Source organism: Hypomesus nipponensis, chromosome 4 (assembly GCF_054491055.1).
Source record: "Hypomesus nipponensis isolate SF chromosome 4, ASM5449105v1, whole genome shotgun sequence".
Classification (NCBI taxonomy): Eukaryota; Metazoa; Chordata; class Actinopteri; order Osmeriformes; family Osmeridae; genus Hypomesus; species Hypomesus nipponensis.
Genome location: NC_140364.1, coordinates 9,128,496 through 9,146,903, shown reverse-complemented (window position 1 = coordinate 9,146,903; position 18,408 = coordinate 9,128,496). Strand labels below are relative to the sequence as shown.

The window sequence follows — 18,408 nt, the reverse complement described above, 5'->3', positions numbered from 1 at the left end:
GAAACTTGCATATTTAAGTGAGTTCAGATAGAAAGATAGGAACAAATCCAGATTTTAATTGGGTAATAATACAATTCTATGTTGAGTAGTGACAAGCTTTCCTGTTTGACACTCGGAAAGAGAGACAGGGTTGGGCATCAGTTTTGATGATTTCAATTCAGACTCTCCCTTTCAGACCAGATTCCAGATTCTGAGTCCAAGCTATGTAAGAAGAGGGAGGAAGGCTGAGTGCTGATGGAACATATACAGGCAGAGGCAACTGTGTGTGTGAAGGAGAAAAAGAGACACTGAGCAGGGAGCTGTTGGTAGCTGACAAACACAAGCCAAGCCCGTGACTCAACACTGACACTCCAGCCAGGAAGTCACTCTGTTCACAAGGAGCACTGCCCACCCTCTCCTGTTCTAGTCTGCCTGTGAAATAAGATCCCAGCTGTTGCACTAAACTGTAGCTTGCCCATGTTAAATCACATCAAAACTGGTGAGCATGTATGAAGAATCTGTCTGATAAGACTTCCTTCCAGCCCTGCAACATTGCAGTTCTGTGTGTGTGTTCTCTCACTGGGGCACAAGTCATGTGTTTCTCATCAACTGTGCCAGTGACAGCGAGTTAGCACCGAACAAAGGTTGTGTGAGCTTCATAGGCCAGTGTGAGCCAACTAACTAACTAATTGGTGAGCCAAAGTATGTATCTGGGAGCAGAGGCAGAGGGGAATGTGTGTGTGTGTTTGGGAGGCCTGGCCAGACATGAGGACAGCTACATTCTGTCTCCAATCTCCCTCTGAGCCAGAGCAGGTCAAGTTCCTTGCTCTCTTAAGGTGTGTGTGTGTGTGTGTGTGTCAACCTAAGAGCTGAGCTCAACTTGGGTTCATGCCAATGCCGTCGTCTCCATGCCTCTGAGTTAGCGGCACATACCTCTGTATCTTTGCTTCCTCTTCTTGCTCGCTCTCTGTCCTGTTTCTCCCTCTTTTCCCATTTCTCTATCTTACTATCTACCCTCTGGGACTCACCTCCTTCCTTTCACTCTCTCCCTTTGTTTCTTTGATTTTTTCTTTGTATCACTCCCCATTGAAACACTTATACTAAACACTTGTCTGCATTATATGCGCTCTTCTGTAGATGGAAGTCAGGTGTTTCTACCATACAGGCAGTCTGATGTGACAAATACAATCCTAAAATCCACGTAATGAAGACTAAAGAAAGTCAATCCTGCTGATCTAGTTTCTGTGCTCCACCCTTTCCTGACTAACACGTACCTTTAAATTTTGAAGTTGTGTTCCCAGTGTGTTTCTTCACCATACCCCTGATGAACATTTAGAAATGTTTTTGCTGGACACAAATGAACCTTAACCATAACTCTTGAAAGGGAAAAGGGCAGTAACCCTGTCTCCCCTCCCCCCTAAAATACCCAACAGCTGAAACTTGTATACAGGTTAGTGAGGATCAGAGAGGCTTGTCCTTTGGAGGTAACAAACTTTATTTTGAAGAAGACTTCACGTCTGTCAAAACCAGCAGCCTTGAGTAGAAAACGGTTGCCGTGATTGCTTGTCTGTGGACATAAGCTGTGGCCTTTGAATCTGTCATAGGAATGTGGTTTCCATCAAATATCTGGCAGAATCCTAAAGTATCTATATTTTTACTATTGTACCGTTGTACACATGCTTTCATTTCCTGATACTACTAGTGTACTCTTCTCTCCCTTACACCCCCCACTCTCTTTCTCTCCTTCGTTCACTATATAATATACTAAGCTGAAGCTTGATTGAAAGCAGCAGCTGCCAGCCAACCAAGCGGCTATTACCTGAGCTGGGGAGAGGACGAGTGAGGCTGTCGGGAGGGGGACAAGAGAGGCGGGGGGGGGGGGGTCCAGTCGGGAAGAGCTGCAGAGAGATGCCAGCTGTTCTAAACTAGGCATGTGGCAGAGATGGAGGTCTGCCACCAGACACAGACTCTGACCCTATGACCTCGCCATCAGCAGCTAACATTTTTAGATGTTGTGTCCACAATTGCACTTTATAGTCAAATAAACTTGACCTCCAGCACGTGATTGATTCTTTTGCTTTTGTTTTCCTGGCAAGACAAAAAAAAAACCTTTGGAATATAGTAGGCCTATATGTGCTTACCCCACTGACTTTATTCAATCAGCTTGCCCTTGTTTACATTTGAATGTGGGTGTGGGGTAGAGGTGTCCTCAAGGTTTTTCTAACAATGAGTCTGGGTCCTACCTTGTCAGTACACTGTTCTGGTGCAAATCACATAATTTGAATAATCCTGTTGTGTTGACAGGCCTATCTATGGTAAATAGTGATTGTGATTAGACAATGCTCCTGTGGATAAACCAACCCATCCCCTGAGTAGTAATTATAGGAAAATCCTATGAAGTTACCTTTTTGATAGGATGTCATCTGGTCACTGGATATTAAACCTAAAGACAGAAAATAAAATCACTTGTTGTGATAAACATGGATTTAAAATGAAAACATCAATTGATTTGTAGGTTATGTGAATCTAATTACTTATTTGGAGGACAACATTTTGGTCACAAGACAGAATAGCATCCTAGCCTGGGGAATTGCATGTATTTAAACACCATGACGAAAGGTCATGGTGACAATGCAATAAAATGTGTTTATGAACGTATTCATTGCAGAACGTTGGAAAACACAGTATTTCCATCTTTAAATATTGTCAAAAGCAGTGAAACTGAATTTTAGAAAATGTTGAGGACGAATGACAATGTATGAATCCAGACCTGTAGTAGACAATCCTAAACCATCACTTAGCAATTAATAAGTCAACGTACGGGTTTCTTACGACAACATGACGTATTACGACAGGCGGGCATAACTTTTCGCTGAAATGTGTGATTTGCGGGTTCGATTAGGGAGGGGTATAGGAAGTGGGGGGTGCAGCACACCGAGGCCGCCTCCCCTTGTATAAAAACTCAAACTCAACCGTCATTTCTTTCTCTTTCTGTTACCTGACTGGGGGCAGCTGCAGTGGCCGTGTGATCTAATAACACCGGTAGGTGCGCTTATTTAAAAGTTGTCTTAAATGTAATGTGTTATTTCATAGTTTGGTAGCTGTATGTGGAGTTGAATGTCGTTTATTCATGTTTTCTCGTAACTTGGGCGGAATGGATGGTGAACTATTGATGGTTGATTATGTAATTGGTCAACCTGTAGATTTGATTGGAGAGCGTTCTATGGCATGTAGCTGATCTCAAGTTTTAATATACTCTGATGATCCAATTAAGATGGCTTGTCCACATAAGTTTGTCCGAACTTGCTGCAATTGTGTAAAATCTGACTTGAATTGGGGGAGGGGGAAACCGAGGAAAACGAACAAAGGATGCTTTGCAATCGGATAAACGATGGAGAGTGGAATTTATTTTCATTTTCAACGACTGCCAAGTTTCCGACGACAAGTGTTGAATCGGGAGCTAAATTCCATTTGGATATTTCGGAGTCTTTCTGACACTTAACACTACGTGGCCCAGCAACAACACGTGTCGCGTCTGGCTGATGGCCGACTGAGGCCTAGTAGATAATGACTCATTCACCTTACTAAATTGGATGAGTTTTTCGTTCCCGGTAATCATAACCAGAATACGACAATGAGAATGCACATTGTCCCAGGATTTAAAATGAACTAATAAACTATTATTGCAAATTTAGTTGGCTCTAGCGGTCTGCCCAGTGAACTAGCTAGCCATTACAGTTGGACGTCTCATGACCGACAACTAGGTTAGATGAGTTGCCCGTTAAGGAGCCTCGTTTTAATGGTCGTTTTCTCATATTTCAGAAACTAAAACAATGGGAAAGGAAAAGATCCACATCAACATCGTGGTCATTGGCCATGTCGACTCCGGGAAGTCCACCACCACAGGTCATCTGATCTACAAATGCGGGGGCATCGACAAGAGAACCATCGAGAAATTCGAGAAGGAAGCCGCTGAGGTAAGCGGATTTTAGTAGATCGGTGTCTTTGTGAAGTTCGCGGCTCGCTGGATTAAAGATGGCGCCTCTAACATGCCTTTCTGAACTCTTGAAGCCGGTAGGGTGTGGGCATCGAGTGCGCGCTCTAGTGGGGTGTGGCTTGCTAGGTCTTGCATATGAATGGAAATGACTGTGCAGTTTGTTTTAATAAAACTCAGGCACTACCCAGCATGATTGCCATACAAATTAACATGTTTGGAAAATGGTCAATATATGAATGTCAGTTATCCGTGCTGGATGTCAAATGTAGTTTTCACCCTTAGATGGGCAAGGGCTCCTTCAAGTATGCCTGGGTGCTGGACAAGCTGAAGGCAGAGCGTGAGCGTGGTATTACCATTGATATCGCCCTGTGGAAGTTTGAGACTGGCAAGTACTATGTCACCATCATTGATGCTCCTGGACACAGGGACTTCATCAAGAACATGATCACTGGTACCTCACAGGTAAAGATGTTGCTGAAAACTTCTTGAATTTATCCAGATTTGTCAGGTTTAGTTAGTCCTTACTTAATCCTGTATTCTCCTTCACAGGCTGACTGTGCTGTGCTCATCGTTGCTGGTGGTGTGGGTGAGTTTGAGGCTGGTATCTCCAAGAACGGCCAGACTCGTGAGCACGCTCTCCTGGCTTTCACCCTGGGAGTGAAGCAGCTCATCGTCGGCATTAACAAGATGGACTCCACCGAGCCCCCCTACAGCCAGAAGCGTTACGATGAGATCACCAAGGAGGTCTCCACCTACATCAAGAAGATCGGCTACAACCCCGCCGCTGTCGCCTTTGTGCCCATCTCTGGGTGGCACGGAGACAACATGCTGGAGCCCTCCAGCAACGTAAGCTTTCACCCTTGCCAAATATGACCCTTGTCCAACTGGCCATGGCAATACATTAGTGCAGCGATTGATGGTATCTTAATTCAATTATTCCTGCCTGAATACAGATGCCCTGGTTCAAGGGGTGGAAGGTTGAGCGCAAGGATGGTAATGCCAGTGGAGTTACTCTGCTGGAGTCCCTCGATGCCATCCTGCCCCCATCCCGCCCCACCGACAAGCCCCTCCGTCTCCCCCTGCAGGACGTCTACAAAATCGGCGGTAAGAATTGGGAGACATGAAGCCATTTGAACTGGATTTTGCAGTTTAAGCCAGTTGCCTGCCTACATTGAGAGATGCTGGTTTCCTTCCTAGGTATTGGAACAGTGCCCGTGGGCCGTGTGGAGACTGGTACCCTGAAGCCTGGTATGGTCGTCACCTTCGCCCCCGCCAACGTGACCACTGAGGTCAAGTCTGTGGAGATGCACCACGAGACCCTGACCGAGGCTATGCCCGGTGACAACGTTGGTTTCAACGTCAAGAACGTGTCCGTCAAAGATATCCGTCGTGGTAACGTGGCTGGAGACAGCAAGAACGACCCTCCCATGGCTGCTGGCACCTTCACTGCCCAGGTAGGCATCGTTTTTAGATGGCTTAAACTATTTGATCGCAGGAAGTGTTTCACTGAGTTGAGTGCTGATTATGAATCATGTCCTTCCAGGTCATCATCCTGAACCACCCTGGACAGATCTCCCAGGGCTATGCCCCCGTTCTGGATTGCCACACAGCTCACATTGCCTGCAAGTTCAGTGAGCTCAAGGAGAAGATCGACCGTCGTTCCGGCAAGAAGCTTGAGGACAATCCCAAGGCCCTCAAGTCCGGAGACGCCGCTATTGTTGAGATGATCCCAGGGAAGCCCATGTGTGTGGAGAGCTTCTCTGACTACCCTCCCCTTGGTGAGTTATTCTGCCTGTTGCCCTCTTATATGCAAACTAAATTATGAGCGGCTCATTCCCATGCTGTGCCATGATGCTGACTAATTTTCTGTTACAGGTCGCTTTGCCGTGCGTGACATGAGGCAGACCGTTGCCGTCGGCGTCATCAAGGCTGTTGACAAGAAGGCCGCCTCCGGTGGCAAGGTCACCAAGTCTGCACAGAAGGCCGGTGGTAAAAAGTGAATTCTGCTGCCACAGGTTGCCCCTCGGGTCGCGGGCTCTGCTGCCCAACATTTTGCAGAACCTCGGCACCTGAATTCTGTACTAAAGGACTGGTTAATGCTGATTAAAACCCATCGCAAAAGTTTTCGCAGGAAAAGAACCCAACACGGATAAAAAAACCTTGGTGTTGTCGCTAGAATGACAGTGCCTCTTTAATTTGTTAAAATTTGAGTTGGTAATGGTTTAGAACTGCGCCTGTTGATGCCACAAAGTAATTGGCAAGAAAGCTGCTGGTAACTAATAAAGGTCTTTTGAATTTCTTGACCAACATTTTCTCGTTGTTCCTGACTAGGGGTAGAGAGGGGGGAATGCCTGCAAGTACATCATTCTTGCAGCTGTTTAGACACATGTTTGAGACTGCTGCTGACGCAGTGTCCAGTGATGGATTTCGCTGCCCAATAGCTGCAGTGGGGTTACTCTAGCAACCAATGGTATATGTTTTGCGAGACAGCAGGGTGGCAGAATTTGCTCTTCTCCCGCCCCCCCTGTCACTGGTATAAAAAGCCATGTGAGATCATATTCTGTCCTTTTTCTCCGGTCTTAATCAGGATACTCGGAACTGTCTCAGGTTGGTAAAATGTATTTCCTTAAAATAGAGCTTGATTAAAACAAGTCTCGCTCAGTACATGTAAAATGGATGACTGTAGCTTATGTATGGTCTGATACCTCGTCATACATGCAATATTATGACAATCCTTCAGTGACATTCCTTAAGTGATTAACTTGGTTGAAATGAATCGACTAACATTCTAGCAGACCTTCAGATACGGGTCTAAATGACAGCTGTCTTAAAATAAAGAAATGAAAGCGAATTGAAACAATCGGCTGTCTAACTTGGAAACAAAGTAAATCATAGCGAGCTTTGCTGTAGCGCGTTAACCTAGTATGTATCACTAGACAGTAATTGCATGCACGCGCATTTACCCGGCTTCACGGTCAGAGCGCGTGTCATTAGACAACATGGCGGTCTTACTTCCAGACCGACTTAACATGGAGGCCCTAGTACAGGCAGCTTGTGAGAATGCGTGAGTCAGTGGGGATGTTATCAGACGCAGTATCGAGAATGGTTAAAAGTGACACCCACCACTTTGTCCTCCTGCGTCACCCTCCTATCCCCCAAAAATCAGAATTTTACTCAAGTTTTACATTATTTTCTTATCAGTAAATCATCATGGGAAAGGAAAAGATACACATCAACATTGTGGTCATTGGCCATGTCGATTCTGGAAAGTCAACCACCACCGGTCATCTGATTTACAAATGCGGGGGCATCGACAAGAGAACCATCGAGAAGTTCGAAAAGGAAGCCGCTGAGGTACATACATTCAGAATCCCTGGTTATTGTCACATCGGAACAGTATAAACCATGAATAAGCATAAACATGTCGCAGTTTGTGACGGGCGTGGTTACCTGATAGCTTTGACAAGAGCGTCATCTACTGTCCAGATGGGTCAACAGCAATAGTGCATCAAAGCGTTATATTCAATGTTTTGTAATTGAGTGTTCGGCAGTGTTTTTCCTGAGAAATATAAGAAACTGGGGCTCAGATTAATTAAGGGAGTGGGAAAGTGTACATTTTACTCTTTAAATGCCTCAGTGAAAAACGTCTGTAAAAACGCACTATTCTCCAGTTGCTCATATTGTCAGGAATATTATTTTGTATTAATTTTTTGTAAATGTTAAGAGCATGCACACAGTAGCCAAGTAATCCACCTAAACTAAAAAGGATCAGGTACATTTTTGTATTTAATTATTTGTGTGTATAGATGGGCAAGGGCTCCTTCAAGTATGCCTGGGTGCTGGACAAGCTGAAGGCAGAGCGTGAGCGTGGTATTACCATTGATATCTCCCTCTGGAAGTTTGAAACGAGCAAGTACTATGTCACCATCATTGATGCTCCAGGACACAGGGACTTCATCAAGAACATGATCACTGGTACCTCACAGGTAAAGATGCTTTCTGAAGCCTGTGGCTCCTTCGGTTTCCTAACGGAGAATAGGTTCTGTAATCTGCGTTATCCTTCCAATCACAGTTACACATTTTAATTAATTTAGCAAATGCTTTTATCCAAACAACATACCAAAAATGCACATAGTAAGTGAGCAAGATAATCAAGGACTGGAAGTGTAGTTCTTCAAAAAAACGAAAACAAATTTTTACGGCATTTCTGCTTTAATGGGGACAAATAAAATGAAGAGAGACAGAAAATGTAAGGAAGAGAGGGAAGGATAGGTAGGTAATGGCCTGCGCTGGATTAAAACCCAGGCCCCTGCGGTAAGGCCTTAGCCTACATGGTATGCACACTTGACCAGTGATTCAGCAGGGCACACCAGAAGAGGTGCACAGTTCTAACAGTATTTGAGCAGTTAGTGTCAAGGAAAGGCCTGTGTTTTAACCAGTTGGGTAAGCATCTTCATTTCAACCCCCTCAAGGCCGACTGTGCTGTGCTCATCGTTGCTGGTGGTGTGGGTGAGTTTGAGGCTGGTATCTCCAAGAACGGCCAGACTCGTGAGCACGCTCTCCTGGCTTTCACCCTGGGAGTGAAGCAGCTCATCGTCGGCATTAACAAGATGGACTCCACCGAGCCCCCCTACAGCCAGAAGCGTTACGATGAGATCACCAAGGAAGTGAGCGCCTACATCAAGAAGATCGGCTACAACCCCGCCACTGTCGCCTTTGTGCCCATCTCTGGGTGGCACGGAGACAACATGCTGGAGCCCTCCAGCAACGTAAGTAACTTCGACCACCAACATACAGTGTGGAGCTAGCCAGACAAATCTTTTTAATACATAGGATGAGAAGCTAAAAAATACACAGTTTACTATCACCACTTTGGTTAAGGGGTTTTCCCTGATTTGAAAGTAGCCAATGACTTATGTTGTGAGACCCTCTCCTCCCTCTTCCCAGATGACCTGGTTCAAGGGGTGGAAGGTTGAGCGCAAAGAGGGTAGTGCCAGTGGAGTTACTCTGTTGGAAGCCCTCGACTCCATCCTGCCCCCATCCCGCCCCACCGACAAGCCCCTCCGTCTCCCCCTGCAGGACGTCTACAAAATTGGCGGTAAGAACCAAAGGCAGTCAAGCATTGTGACAGTTCACACTCGGGAGCGTTTCTAAAGACTATTATTGGGCTTATATTGCTCTTGTATAACAGTCCTCTGAAATTCTCCATCCCTACGTTTCACCAGGTATTGGAACAGTGCCCGTGGGCCGTGTGGAGACGGGTACCCTGAAGGCCGGTATGATCGTCACCTTCGCCCCCGCCAACGTGACCACTGAGGTCAAGTCTGTGGAGATGCACCACGAGACCCTGACCGAGGCTCTGCCTGGCGACAACGTCGGCTTCAACGTCAAGAACGTGTCCGTCAAAGATATTCGCCGTGGTAACGTGGCTGGAGACAGCAAGAACGACCCTCCCATGGAGGCCGACACCTTCACTGCCCAGGTATGGTCTTTGTCTTGTCTTACCGATACAATACAACAATACTACAATACAATGTTAGAAAGTGACCATATGACAAGGACCTATTCACACAAATGTGACCACAGCTAAATAGATTTCACTTTGAAGGTATTACTTCAACAGTTACTATACTTAATAATGTATAAGTGAAACAACAGATAAACAATAATAGGTGATACAAATAATCTTAATTTCCTGGGATTTCATATTAGCCAATACCTACCTGTGTTAATTATTGTATTATAATCAGTAAGGAATTTCTGTCTTATTCTCACATGCCCCCTTTCTCTTTCTCTTTCTTTCTCCTTCCAGGTCATCATCCTGAACCACCCTGGACAGATCTCCCAGGGCTATGCCCCCGTTCTGGATTGCCACACAGCTCACATTGCCTGCAAGTTCAGTGAGCTCAAGGAGAAGATCGACCGTCGCTCTGGCAAGAAGCTTGAGGACAACCCCAAGGCCCTAAAGTCCGGAGATGCCGCCATCATTGTCATGGTGCCAGGGAAGCCCATGTGTGTGGAGAGCTTCTCCGCATACCCTCCCCTTGGTAAGCATCCTGCATCCAAACCAACACCATAGTGGATCATCGGTCCTATAGAATGTCAGTGCTGAAGCGTTCTCAGAATAAAACAATGAGATTCATTTCACCAAACTGTAAGGGCAGATATGGCTCTACCCGCACACACATCCAAGCCACACAAGCTCTCGCCACGACACTGAGAGTGACCATCAATCACACACACCATTCCTCCTCTACCCTCTCAGGTCGCTTTGCCGTGCGTGACATGAGGCAGACCGTTGCCGTCGGCGTCATCAAGGCTGTTGACAAGAAGACCGCCGGGGGTGGCAAGGTCACCAAGTCTGCACAGAAAGCCCAGAAGGGCAAATGAATCCTTGCTCCAGACGTCCAGCCGGGCGCATGGTCCCCGCGGGCATTACCCCTCCATCTTGCAGAGTCTCACAACCAGAGCTCTATACTTAAGGACTGGCTAATGCTGATAAAAACTCATCGCAAAAGTTTTCGCAGGAAAGGAAGGAACATGTTCCAACAAACAGCTTTAGGAAATATGATAATGGTGACGATGACACCAAAAATAAAAACTTGACCATTGATTGCCGATGACGTTTTTGTGTTTTGTAAATTGATTAGTAGTGTGTGATACTGTGATGGTATTTGAGTATTTGGTGTATTTGTTTAAATTTTTTGCCATCATTTCAACATAATTACAAAATCTATGTTGAGCCTGTTTTGGGAGTGCTTATCAGATGCTGTGAAGCCTATACTGAATATGGTGTACTTTACACAGGTGAAATCCGTGGTAGGTTTGTTTTAGGTTCTGTATTGTAGTTGTTACTCGACCATAGAGGAGCTAAGGAAGGTATAAATACCTTGAGAAAACCATAGACCAAAGTTTACCAGAAGGTTATAGGCTGGCTAGAACATAATTCTATTGGAGTGGATTTAGCTCAATATAATCCAGTGGTTAAACCAGTTGAGTTTTGCTTTCAGTAAAATCCCTTTAATCATCTTAAGAAAGCTAGGAAGCCTGGAACGGAGGCCTGTTGCTCCAGTAGGCTCAGAAACAGCTTGTTCCTTTCAGCTGTTCACCAGTTGAATCTTGGACTCAAACCTTGACCCCACTCTCTAGCCTTACACCCCACCTCCCAGCTGTGTCTCAAGATAAAACCTGCAGATTCTTGCCCAACCTAGCATGTACATTCATTGCAAAAGAAATCTGTATATCTGTTTAATGCCCCACATCTTATAACACTGCAGTATAACAAGGTCATTCTGAACAATTACATTCTTAGGACATGACAAGCAACAGCTATGTACGCATGTAAAAATATTAGTAGGCAATAACAAATGTTTTATGGGAAAGTTGCAGGGCGTGAATAGAAACAAATAGCAATAAATACCAGCAGCAGGTCCAGAGTCAGTGCCATGGGGAAAAAACCATAGAAAGCTACAATAGAAAATTAAATAGAAAAAAATATAAAGTGTAGATGGATGTGTACATCACATGGACTACCGTCATGTTGCTGTTTGATAAGCTTTATGGCCTGGGTGAAAAAACACCCAGTGAGTCTGGTAGTCCGTACTTGGATGCTCTGGTAATGTTTACCAGACAGCTGCAGTTGGAAAAATCTGTAAGCTGGGTGACAATTCTGACATGTCTGATTGGCTGGACCAGGAGAGCTCAACACAAACACAAACAGAACACAAACACAGTAGAGTTTGGCGAGTATAGGAAGGATTATTGAAAACAGTTAGTTGAAGAGTATTGGTGAATGGCATGTGCGGCTAGGCAAGCAGGCAGACAGACAGGCAGACACAAGAGCACAAGAGCAAACTAGAGAAGTACAAAACTTTTGACTAACATTGTGCTGAAGCAGACGACAAGGAGTAGATAAAGAACCGGGGTTGTTATACTGCAGAGTAGATGAGGTCATGGAATGCAGGCAGGTTGCCTCAAATCCTATCTAAAGAGGACGGCTTCCTCTTCCGCTGTGTTTACAGTTAATGTCTTTAGGGCACAGGAAGAAGGCAGGGCACCAGGACACTCCTACAGGTATCGCAGCAACTATCAGGAAATGAAAGTGAAAAGGTTGGAAACAGGAGACAAAGGTTTGATGTGTCCGAAGGCAGCAGATTCTTGAAGGAAGAAGTGTGTGTAATTTTGTCCATTAATCTGGGTATTGGTGAGACACAGGTGAGAGTTTTACTCATTATAACCGTGGTAGAATGTTTAGAAGGGGTTGATTGTTAGACAAATTGTTTACAAATATCGGAGTTATTGAGTTTAGTCATGTAACTGAAATACTGTGTGTGTTTTTGTGTGTATGCAGGAGGATGAAGAGAAATTGTTCACAGAGGCGGTCAGTAACAACAACAGAAAACACTGCTTCCTCCACTACTACTCCTCCATATAGACCAATCAACGGGACATCTTTATGCCCACCTGATCAGCACCTAAGCCTGGTAATGGAGGCAGGCGAGGGTGAATGTCAGGAAGGGAAAGTCGGAAGCAGCAGCAAAGAGGCACCAATAGAGCTGAATGCAAACTCCACTCCTCCACCGACACCCACCTCAAAGCCCAGGCCGAGGCCACAAAAAACGAGTAAAAGAACAGTAGACATTTTCTGTTTCACATTATTGTTGACTGTCTGCATTTAGGGTGTATTATTGTCAATGCTTTGTAATGTATTGTGTTTACTTAGGTTGCTATACTTGTGCTTCCCACAGTAGAGAAGGACACCCCTATCTCCCAAGAACTGCTTCACCGGATCAAACTCAGAGCCCGGGATCTAGTCATCCCCCAGAATAACCGCAAGTTGGCAGTGGACCTCGTCAATGATCTTCGTGACAACCTGCTTGATTTCCTGAAGAAAAATGATGAGCAACCTTTCTTCCAGTCAGCTGATTGGCTGACAAGTGGCAGCTATTATGAGATGGTGAAGGTGGGACCATCCGATAGTGTTTCTTCTGTCATATCAATATCATGAACTGTATTTAACTGCACAGAGGAACAGTTTGACTGTGTGGAAAAGAAGGGGGTCGGGCTTTGACACTGTAATATCTGATTTGGGTCAACTCTGACAAGAAAATATTTACATTGTTTAACATCAACCAAGTAACTCACCAATCAGTAAATATTTTAAAAGTCGTAACTACTATCTAACCATGTTGAATGTATGCTTGCAGATAGACAATCCAAATGAGTTTGACATGATGGTGAAGCTTCAGTCTCCCTCTCGGCTCAACTGGACTGAGCTTGACCAATACCAAGGCCTGTTTTACAAAGTGGCCCTATCTAGGCCCACGCGCAGCAACATACGGCCATTTCTATTGGAGAACAGCGCAGACGGGCTTACTATATCAGCCAGCAAGATCCTGAGTGAAATGCATCGGTTGGTTCGGAAGTTCATCTGCACCTATAAAGGTGTGGTGTGCATAAGAATGAGAGCAAATTTAAAGTGAATGTGGAACTATCACATGATATCAGACTATTATATATTTCATGATCACATATGATTCATGACACTTTTGGGCTGTTTAACGATGTGGCTTTTAAATACTGACTGTTCTTTGATTCATACCTCAAACTGCACTCCTTGGTCCATTGCTGTACTTTCTATATGCACTTGTACAAAGCTTTGGAGAAAAGCATCTGCTAAATAAATCAATTGTATATGTAAAAATGTTTCCTCTATGTGACTGCCAGTTCCTAGAGGAAATTTCCATTGGGTTGTCAACAAAAAAAAGGTCTACTGCCCAGCAGTAACACTATCCCTTTTGGCGATAAATGAGGAGGAAGAGTTGCTGTCGGTGGACGTGGTTCCAGCGCTAGAGACCCAACCTTCCCAGAAATGGCCTCAACCTGCTCTCAACGGTCTCAATGTGGATAACTGGCTGGGCAAGAAGACCAGACAGACCCTGATGAGCAAGACTTTCTACTTTGTGCCCAAGAGACCCAAAGGACGCAACCTCAGCCCTGCTGCCAAAGGTTTGAGACGTACACAAAAACGAAACACAACACACATAACAAACTGACGCACAAACAGTAGATTACAAACAGCACAAAAAACAACTGACATAATTTTAAAATATTATGATGATGTATAACACTAGATCAGAGGTGGCCTGACTTCTGGGTACTGATCAGCTCAGTGTAACTGAAGTAGCCTCCTGTCTATTACTTTTCTCTCTAACTTATAGAAAGCTGGAGGATCTCATTTTCCCACATTGAAAAGGAAATAATCAAGCTTCATGGCAACAAAAAAACCTGCTGTGAGAGGCCTGCTCCCAAATGCTGCCGGTCAGATTCCATAGGCTACTAACCACTGTGACTTCTAAGTCGTGTATTCTTAACTTCTAAAGTTCTGTGACGTCCATTCTAATTTCAAACAATAACAAATACTAAATTTGAATTGCCTCTCACCCCTGCAGTAAGACCTGCTTCAGGCTCCTAAAATGTCTGATTGAGGCACTGAAGAGGCGCTTCCCTCAGGAGCTGGACTCCCTGTGCTCCTATCATGGGAAGACCGCCTTCTTCCACATCCTCTCCCTACGGGGCCAGGATACCCAGTGGGCTCCTCAGCAGCTGCCCAGCTGCTTCATGCTCCTCTTTGGGGCCTTCGAAGACCACGTCCAGAGTGGGATACTGCCTCACTTTTTCATCCCAGCCTGCAACCTTTTCTCTCCTCCAGCTTTCCCTCGCAAAGCCTTGGCCTGCCTTACCAGTGCGCTGGAGGAGCAAAGGATGTTGAACCTGCCCTTGTTCATGTCCCAAGCTCCTTCCACATCCCTTGCCCTTCATATGAGCCCTGACAGCCATGACAGCCCTGAACTCATCCCCTTCCAGGCCCAACTTCCACCAACTCCTCCTCGTGTCCTCTCTTTTGTGGTCAAAGTGAAAATAATTTTGGTTGTGATCTTGACTATTTCTGCCATTTATCTATTGTGAATGTGCATCCCTGCTGACTGTATGCAGTGTATAGGGTGTAGTTGGGGATACTAAAATGCAGATGTTGTGACACACATGCTCACACATCATATGTACTCTCTGAATTGCTCCTCCCAAGGTTTCTTCCATTTTTTCTCCCTTTGGAAGTTTTTCTGGGAGTTTTTCCTTGTCTTCCTTGAGGGTTTAGGTTGGTTGAGGGGCAGTTCTATGGGCGTATGTGAAGCCCTCTGTGACATGCTTGAGTGTAAAAAGGGCGATACAAATACATTTGATTTGATTTGATTACTTGCAAATTGTACATTTGCTGCCACTCTCCACCCCCGCCAGCTCTGCCATACTGTCTTCTGTATCGTCTCTATAATATGTTGTTAGTGCTATGTGAAGCCTTATGACTTGCTTGTCAAACAAGTTCATTTGAAATTTGAAATGATTCCTATCCACCGAGGGATCTTATTTCCCTGCCTTATTATTGTATGTACTTTTCCTCATCATTCTATATAATTTGTCATACTGTGAGTGAGAATGTTTATTTGTGTGGCTCCTGCACTACATAATATCAATAAATACTAAATAAATATGTATATAAAAAATGTACAGCCTACGTGATTATTACACGACTTTTTGAATACTCGATTCTGATCGGTCAATTAAGGCACTCCACGTTCTGTTCTGAATTACAGATCAAATACCGCAGCTATGAACGATAAAGAAATAAGTTTGCTTTATTTTTGTGCGTACATGGAACGTTTGTGAATTTCCAACGGGTTACCTTCGAGCACGCTTTCGTTAACACGCAGGTATAAATAGCCTGCGCCGGAAATGTGACGTCCTCTTCTAGTGATCAAACATGGCGGTGAGTATAGCATGAACATTTATGATGGCGAAATGTAACAACTTGACGCTTAAATCCACAATCATCAGAGCTGTAACTCGTTAAAACATGTAGTGGGATACATAAATATTAGTATATGCATTTGACGCATGAAGATGATGGCCTATTTTGTTAAAATAATAATCGTCTGTCTTAAGAAATTACAGATTTACCAATGCTAATGACTTGGCTGTTAGCTACGTTCAACCCAGAGCTATGCTTTGACCATTTCATTAGTAAACACTTGTCATAATAGTTTAAATGACCCGTTCGGAGCACGATGGTTACGAAGTTGGCTTAAACACAGCTTAACGTAAACAACGTTTTGTCTTGAATTGCTTTAAATCCAGAAAACACGAGCGTAACATTCAACATCCGCCGGGATATGCACAGGCATGTCTGAGCAGCAGACGAGGAAACTTGCGTGTGAACTCGTTTGAAACTACTTCGAGCGCCTTGAATTCTAGATACTCGTCCAATGTAGCTTTGGCATGGGTTTCTTTGAACGTTGACATGATACTAGCTATTATGGTATTCTGAGAAATGATATTGGCTAGTTACATCCTTGAAGCTAGCAAGTTACCCTCTCAAAGCTTTCTAGACTCTCTGGCAGACATCTATGCAGTAGTAGTGAAGGCAATTAACATTGCCTTTTAATATTCCTTCAAGAATGCTGATTGTTTTCCTTAATGTCGCCTCTGTCAACAGGAACAGGGCGAGAAAAAGGAGAACCCCATGAAAGAGCTGCGTATTCGCAAGCTCTGCCTAAACATCTGCGTGGGTGAGAGTGGTGACAGGCTGACCCGTGCTGCCAAAGTGCTGGAGCAGCTCACAGGCCAGACACCTGTGTTCTCCAAGGGTAAAAGCTTTTCCTATTGTTCTATGGAAACCGTTTGACCATCTTGTCACTGTTTCACAATGACGATTTGGATGAATATCTGATCTGAAGCTTGGCCTGCTCAACTATGCACATCAATAGTGTTAAGTACTGTGGAATGTAGTCAACGGCCCTGCTTTTGTTGGAACTGATGCATTGCATCGCAGACTTGAAACTTGATTTGGTTTACCATCAGTTTTTCCTGTCAACCATGAATAGCCATTTTCTCAACTGCGGTTTGATGTGGAACACCAAAGTGAATGTCATGTAGTCATATCCTCCTACCTTTCTCCACAGCCCGCTACACTGTGCGATCCTTCGGCATCCGCAGAAATGAAAAGATTGCTGTCCACTGTACTGTCCGTGGAGCCAAGGCAGAGGAAATCCTGGAGAAAGGACTCAAGGTCTGTATCTCTTACCTAATGATTTTACTGAGATATTCCCACTCCTGGGAAATGACATTTAATCTGTTTTAGGTCTGACTCATTTCCCTGTGACCTGCAATGGAATACTTGCAATTATACAGATATCTTTGATTGATTTTATAGTGTGTAGAATATCAGCTTGCATTGCCCTGTGTGGATTGGCCACATGATAGATGGTACATACTGTCATGTGATTTATTTTTTAAACAAGTCTTGTCCTTACCACAGGTGCGTGAGTACGAGTTGAGGAAGAACAACTTCTCTGACACTGGGAACTTCGGTTTTGGTATCCAGGAACACATTGACCTGGGCATCAAGTATGACCCTAGCATTGGAATCTATGGACTGGACTTCTATGTGGTGAGTGGAAGAAACTTTCATGCGGGGATGTTCATGCATTGCCTGTGTCTTAAACAATGGTCTGCCCATGTATGAAGGCAGTGTTAATGAGTAATTCAAGGAAAGGTTTGGAACCAGTCTACCTGATAACAGACTCTGGATATATTCGGCACTGTCATGCCCTCTAACCTGCCCTCCCCCCTGTCAGGTCCTGGGCAGACCCGGCTTCAGCATTGCAGACAAGAAGCAGAAGACTGGCCGCATCGGATACAAGCACCGCATCCGCAAAGAGGAGTCCATGCGCTGGTTCCAGCAGAAGGTGAGGCTTTATGTTCCTCTCCTGAGGACGACAGGGTCTTCCACAGTAAAGGCCACATAGCCCTGGGTTTTACCGATTGTTTTCTAATGTGGGTGGGATAGCTTTTGTGTAGCCGAAAATGTAACTGATGTATAACTTAATAAAAGGGAAGGGGCAGATTTACAGTTTTCAAAACATTTAATCTGCACTCCTGCTTTAGACTTATAATTTTGGAACATCTTCTGAGGACATGACTTCATGTTGACAAAGGGCTGAATGTGTATATATACTTATTGCATTCTTAGTTGTCATTTTCATTGTAACAGACCCCTTTCATGGTCATGTTCAGTGAACCATGAGGACTGTACAGAGCATTGCACTGATGTCTTTCTCTTTCCTCTACAGTATGATGGCATCATTCTCCCTGGAAAGTAAAGGACCACCAGCAAGACCTTGTTTATAATAAACTAATAAAATGGAAAAATGGCACTTGTTTTTCTGTGTTCCTTGAATGAAATTGTGAGAAAGGCTTGTGCTTTAACCACCAGAGGGCAGATATTCTCCATGACTTGTGCTGTGAAAAGGCTTCTGTTAATGAGGTGTAGTTTATTTTTGGAGTACTCAAGTTGCAGTTGATTGCAACAGTTACTGTAA

At 44.5% G+C, this 18,408-nt stretch overlaps 4 protein-coding genes across 4 annotated transcripts; all 4 read left to right on the top strand.

Moving 5' to 3' along the window:
• Nucleotides 1-2,866: 2,866 nt before the first annotated feature.
• On the top strand, nt 2,867-6,285 carry LOC146295391 (elongation factor 1-alpha-like). The gene is made up of 8 exons (XM_084696265.1): nt 2,867-3,021; nt 3,802-3,956; nt 4,259-4,438; nt 4,526-4,822; nt 4,930-5,080; nt 5,174-5,430; nt 5,520-5,754; nt 5,852-6,285. The coding sequence occupies exons 2-8, from the start codon at nt 3,813-3,815 to the stop codon at nt 5,974-5,976; spliced, it is 1,389 nt and encodes a 462-aa protein (XP_084552391.1). The 5' UTR covers nt 2,867-3,021; nt 3,802-3,812; the 3' UTR covers nt 5,977-6,285.
• Nucleotides 6,286-6,426: 141 nt separating this feature from the next.
• eef1a1l2 (eukaryotic translation elongation factor 1 alpha 1, like 2) lies at nt 6,427-10,594 on the top strand. The gene is made up of 8 exons (XM_084696266.1): nt 6,427-6,583; nt 7,178-7,330; nt 7,783-7,962; nt 8,449-8,745; nt 8,924-9,074; nt 9,202-9,458; nt 9,789-10,023; nt 10,242-10,594. The coding sequence occupies exons 2-8, from the start codon at nt 7,187-7,189 to the stop codon at nt 10,364-10,366; spliced, it is 1,389 nt and encodes a 462-aa protein (XP_084552392.1). The 5' UTR covers nt 6,427-6,583; nt 7,178-7,186; the 3' UTR covers nt 10,367-10,594.
• Nucleotides 10,595-12,077: 1,483 nt separating this feature from the next.
• LOC146295389 (cyclic GMP-AMP synthase) lies at nt 12,078-15,489 on the top strand. Its single transcript, XM_084695729.1, has 7 exons — nt 12,078-12,190; nt 12,327-12,598; nt 12,724-12,938; nt 13,183-13,420; nt 13,703-13,984; nt 14,197-14,296; nt 14,428-15,489. The coding sequence occupies exons 2-7, from the start codon at nt 12,331-12,333 to the stop codon at nt 14,942-14,944; spliced, it is 1,620 nt and encodes a 539-aa protein (XP_084551855.1). The 5' UTR covers nt 12,078-12,190; nt 12,327-12,330; the 3' UTR covers nt 14,945-15,489.
• A 202-nt stretch (nt 15,490-15,691) lies between these two features.
• Nucleotides 15,692-18,243, top strand: rpl11 (ribosomal protein L11). Its single transcript, XM_084696258.1, has 6 exons — nt 15,692-15,797; nt 16,524-16,674; nt 16,990-17,096; nt 17,346-17,477; nt 17,665-17,775; nt 18,160-18,243. The coding sequence occupies exons 1-6, from the start codon at nt 15,792-15,794 to the stop codon at nt 18,187-18,189; spliced, it is 537 nt and encodes a 178-aa protein (XP_084552384.1). The 5' UTR covers nt 15,692-15,791; the 3' UTR covers nt 18,190-18,243.
• Nucleotides 18,244-18,408: the final 165 nt, after the last annotated feature.

Excerpts from the sequence above, each read along its gene's own strand:
- LOC146295391 (XM_084696265.1), top strand. The coding sequence starts at position 3,813 with ATGGGAAAGGAAAAGATCCACATCAACATCGTGGTCATTGGCCATGTC. Across the intron at positions 5,081-5,173 it reads GGACGTCTACAAAATCGGCG|GTATTGGAACAGTGCCCGTG; the intron begins GTAAGAATTGGG and ends TTTCCTTCCTAG. Across the intron at positions 5,431-5,519 it reads CTGGCACCTTCACTGCCCAG|GTCATCATCCTGAACCACCC; the intron begins GTAGGCATCGTT and ends ATGTCCTTCCAG.
- eef1a1l2 (XM_084696266.1), top strand. The coding sequence starts at position 7,187 with ATGGGAAAGGAAAAGATACACATCAACATTGTGGTCATTGGCCATGTC. Across the intron at positions 7,331-7,782 it reads TCGAAAAGGAAGCCGCTGAG|ATGGGCAAGGGCTCCTTCAA; the intron begins GTACATACATTC and ends TTGTGTGTATAG. Across the intron at positions 9,075-9,201 it reads GGACGTCTACAAAATTGGCG|GTATTGGAACAGTGCCCGTG; the intron begins GTAAGAACCAAA and ends ACGTTTCACCAG.
- LOC146295389 (XM_084695729.1), top strand. The coding sequence starts at position 12,331 with ATGAAGAGAAATTGTTCACAGAGGCGGTCAGTAACAACAACAGAAAAC. Across the intron at positions 12,939-13,182 it reads GCTATTATGAGATGGTGAAG|ATAGACAATCCAAATGAGTT; the intron begins GTGGGACCATCC and ends GTATGCTTGCAG. Across the intron at positions 14,297-14,427 it reads CCTGCTCCCAAATGCTGCCG|TAAGACCTGCTTCAGGCTCC; the intron begins GTCAGATTCCAT and ends TCACCCCTGCAG.
- rpl11 (XM_084696258.1), top strand. Across the intron at positions 16,675-16,989 it reads GACACCTGTGTTCTCCAAGG|CCCGCTACACTGTGCGATCC; the intron begins GTAAAAGCTTTT and ends CTTTCTCCACAG. Across the intron at positions 17,776-18,159 it reads TGCGCTGGTTCCAGCAGAAG|TATGATGGCATCATTCTCCC; the intron begins GTGAGGCTTTAT and ends TTTCCTCTACAG.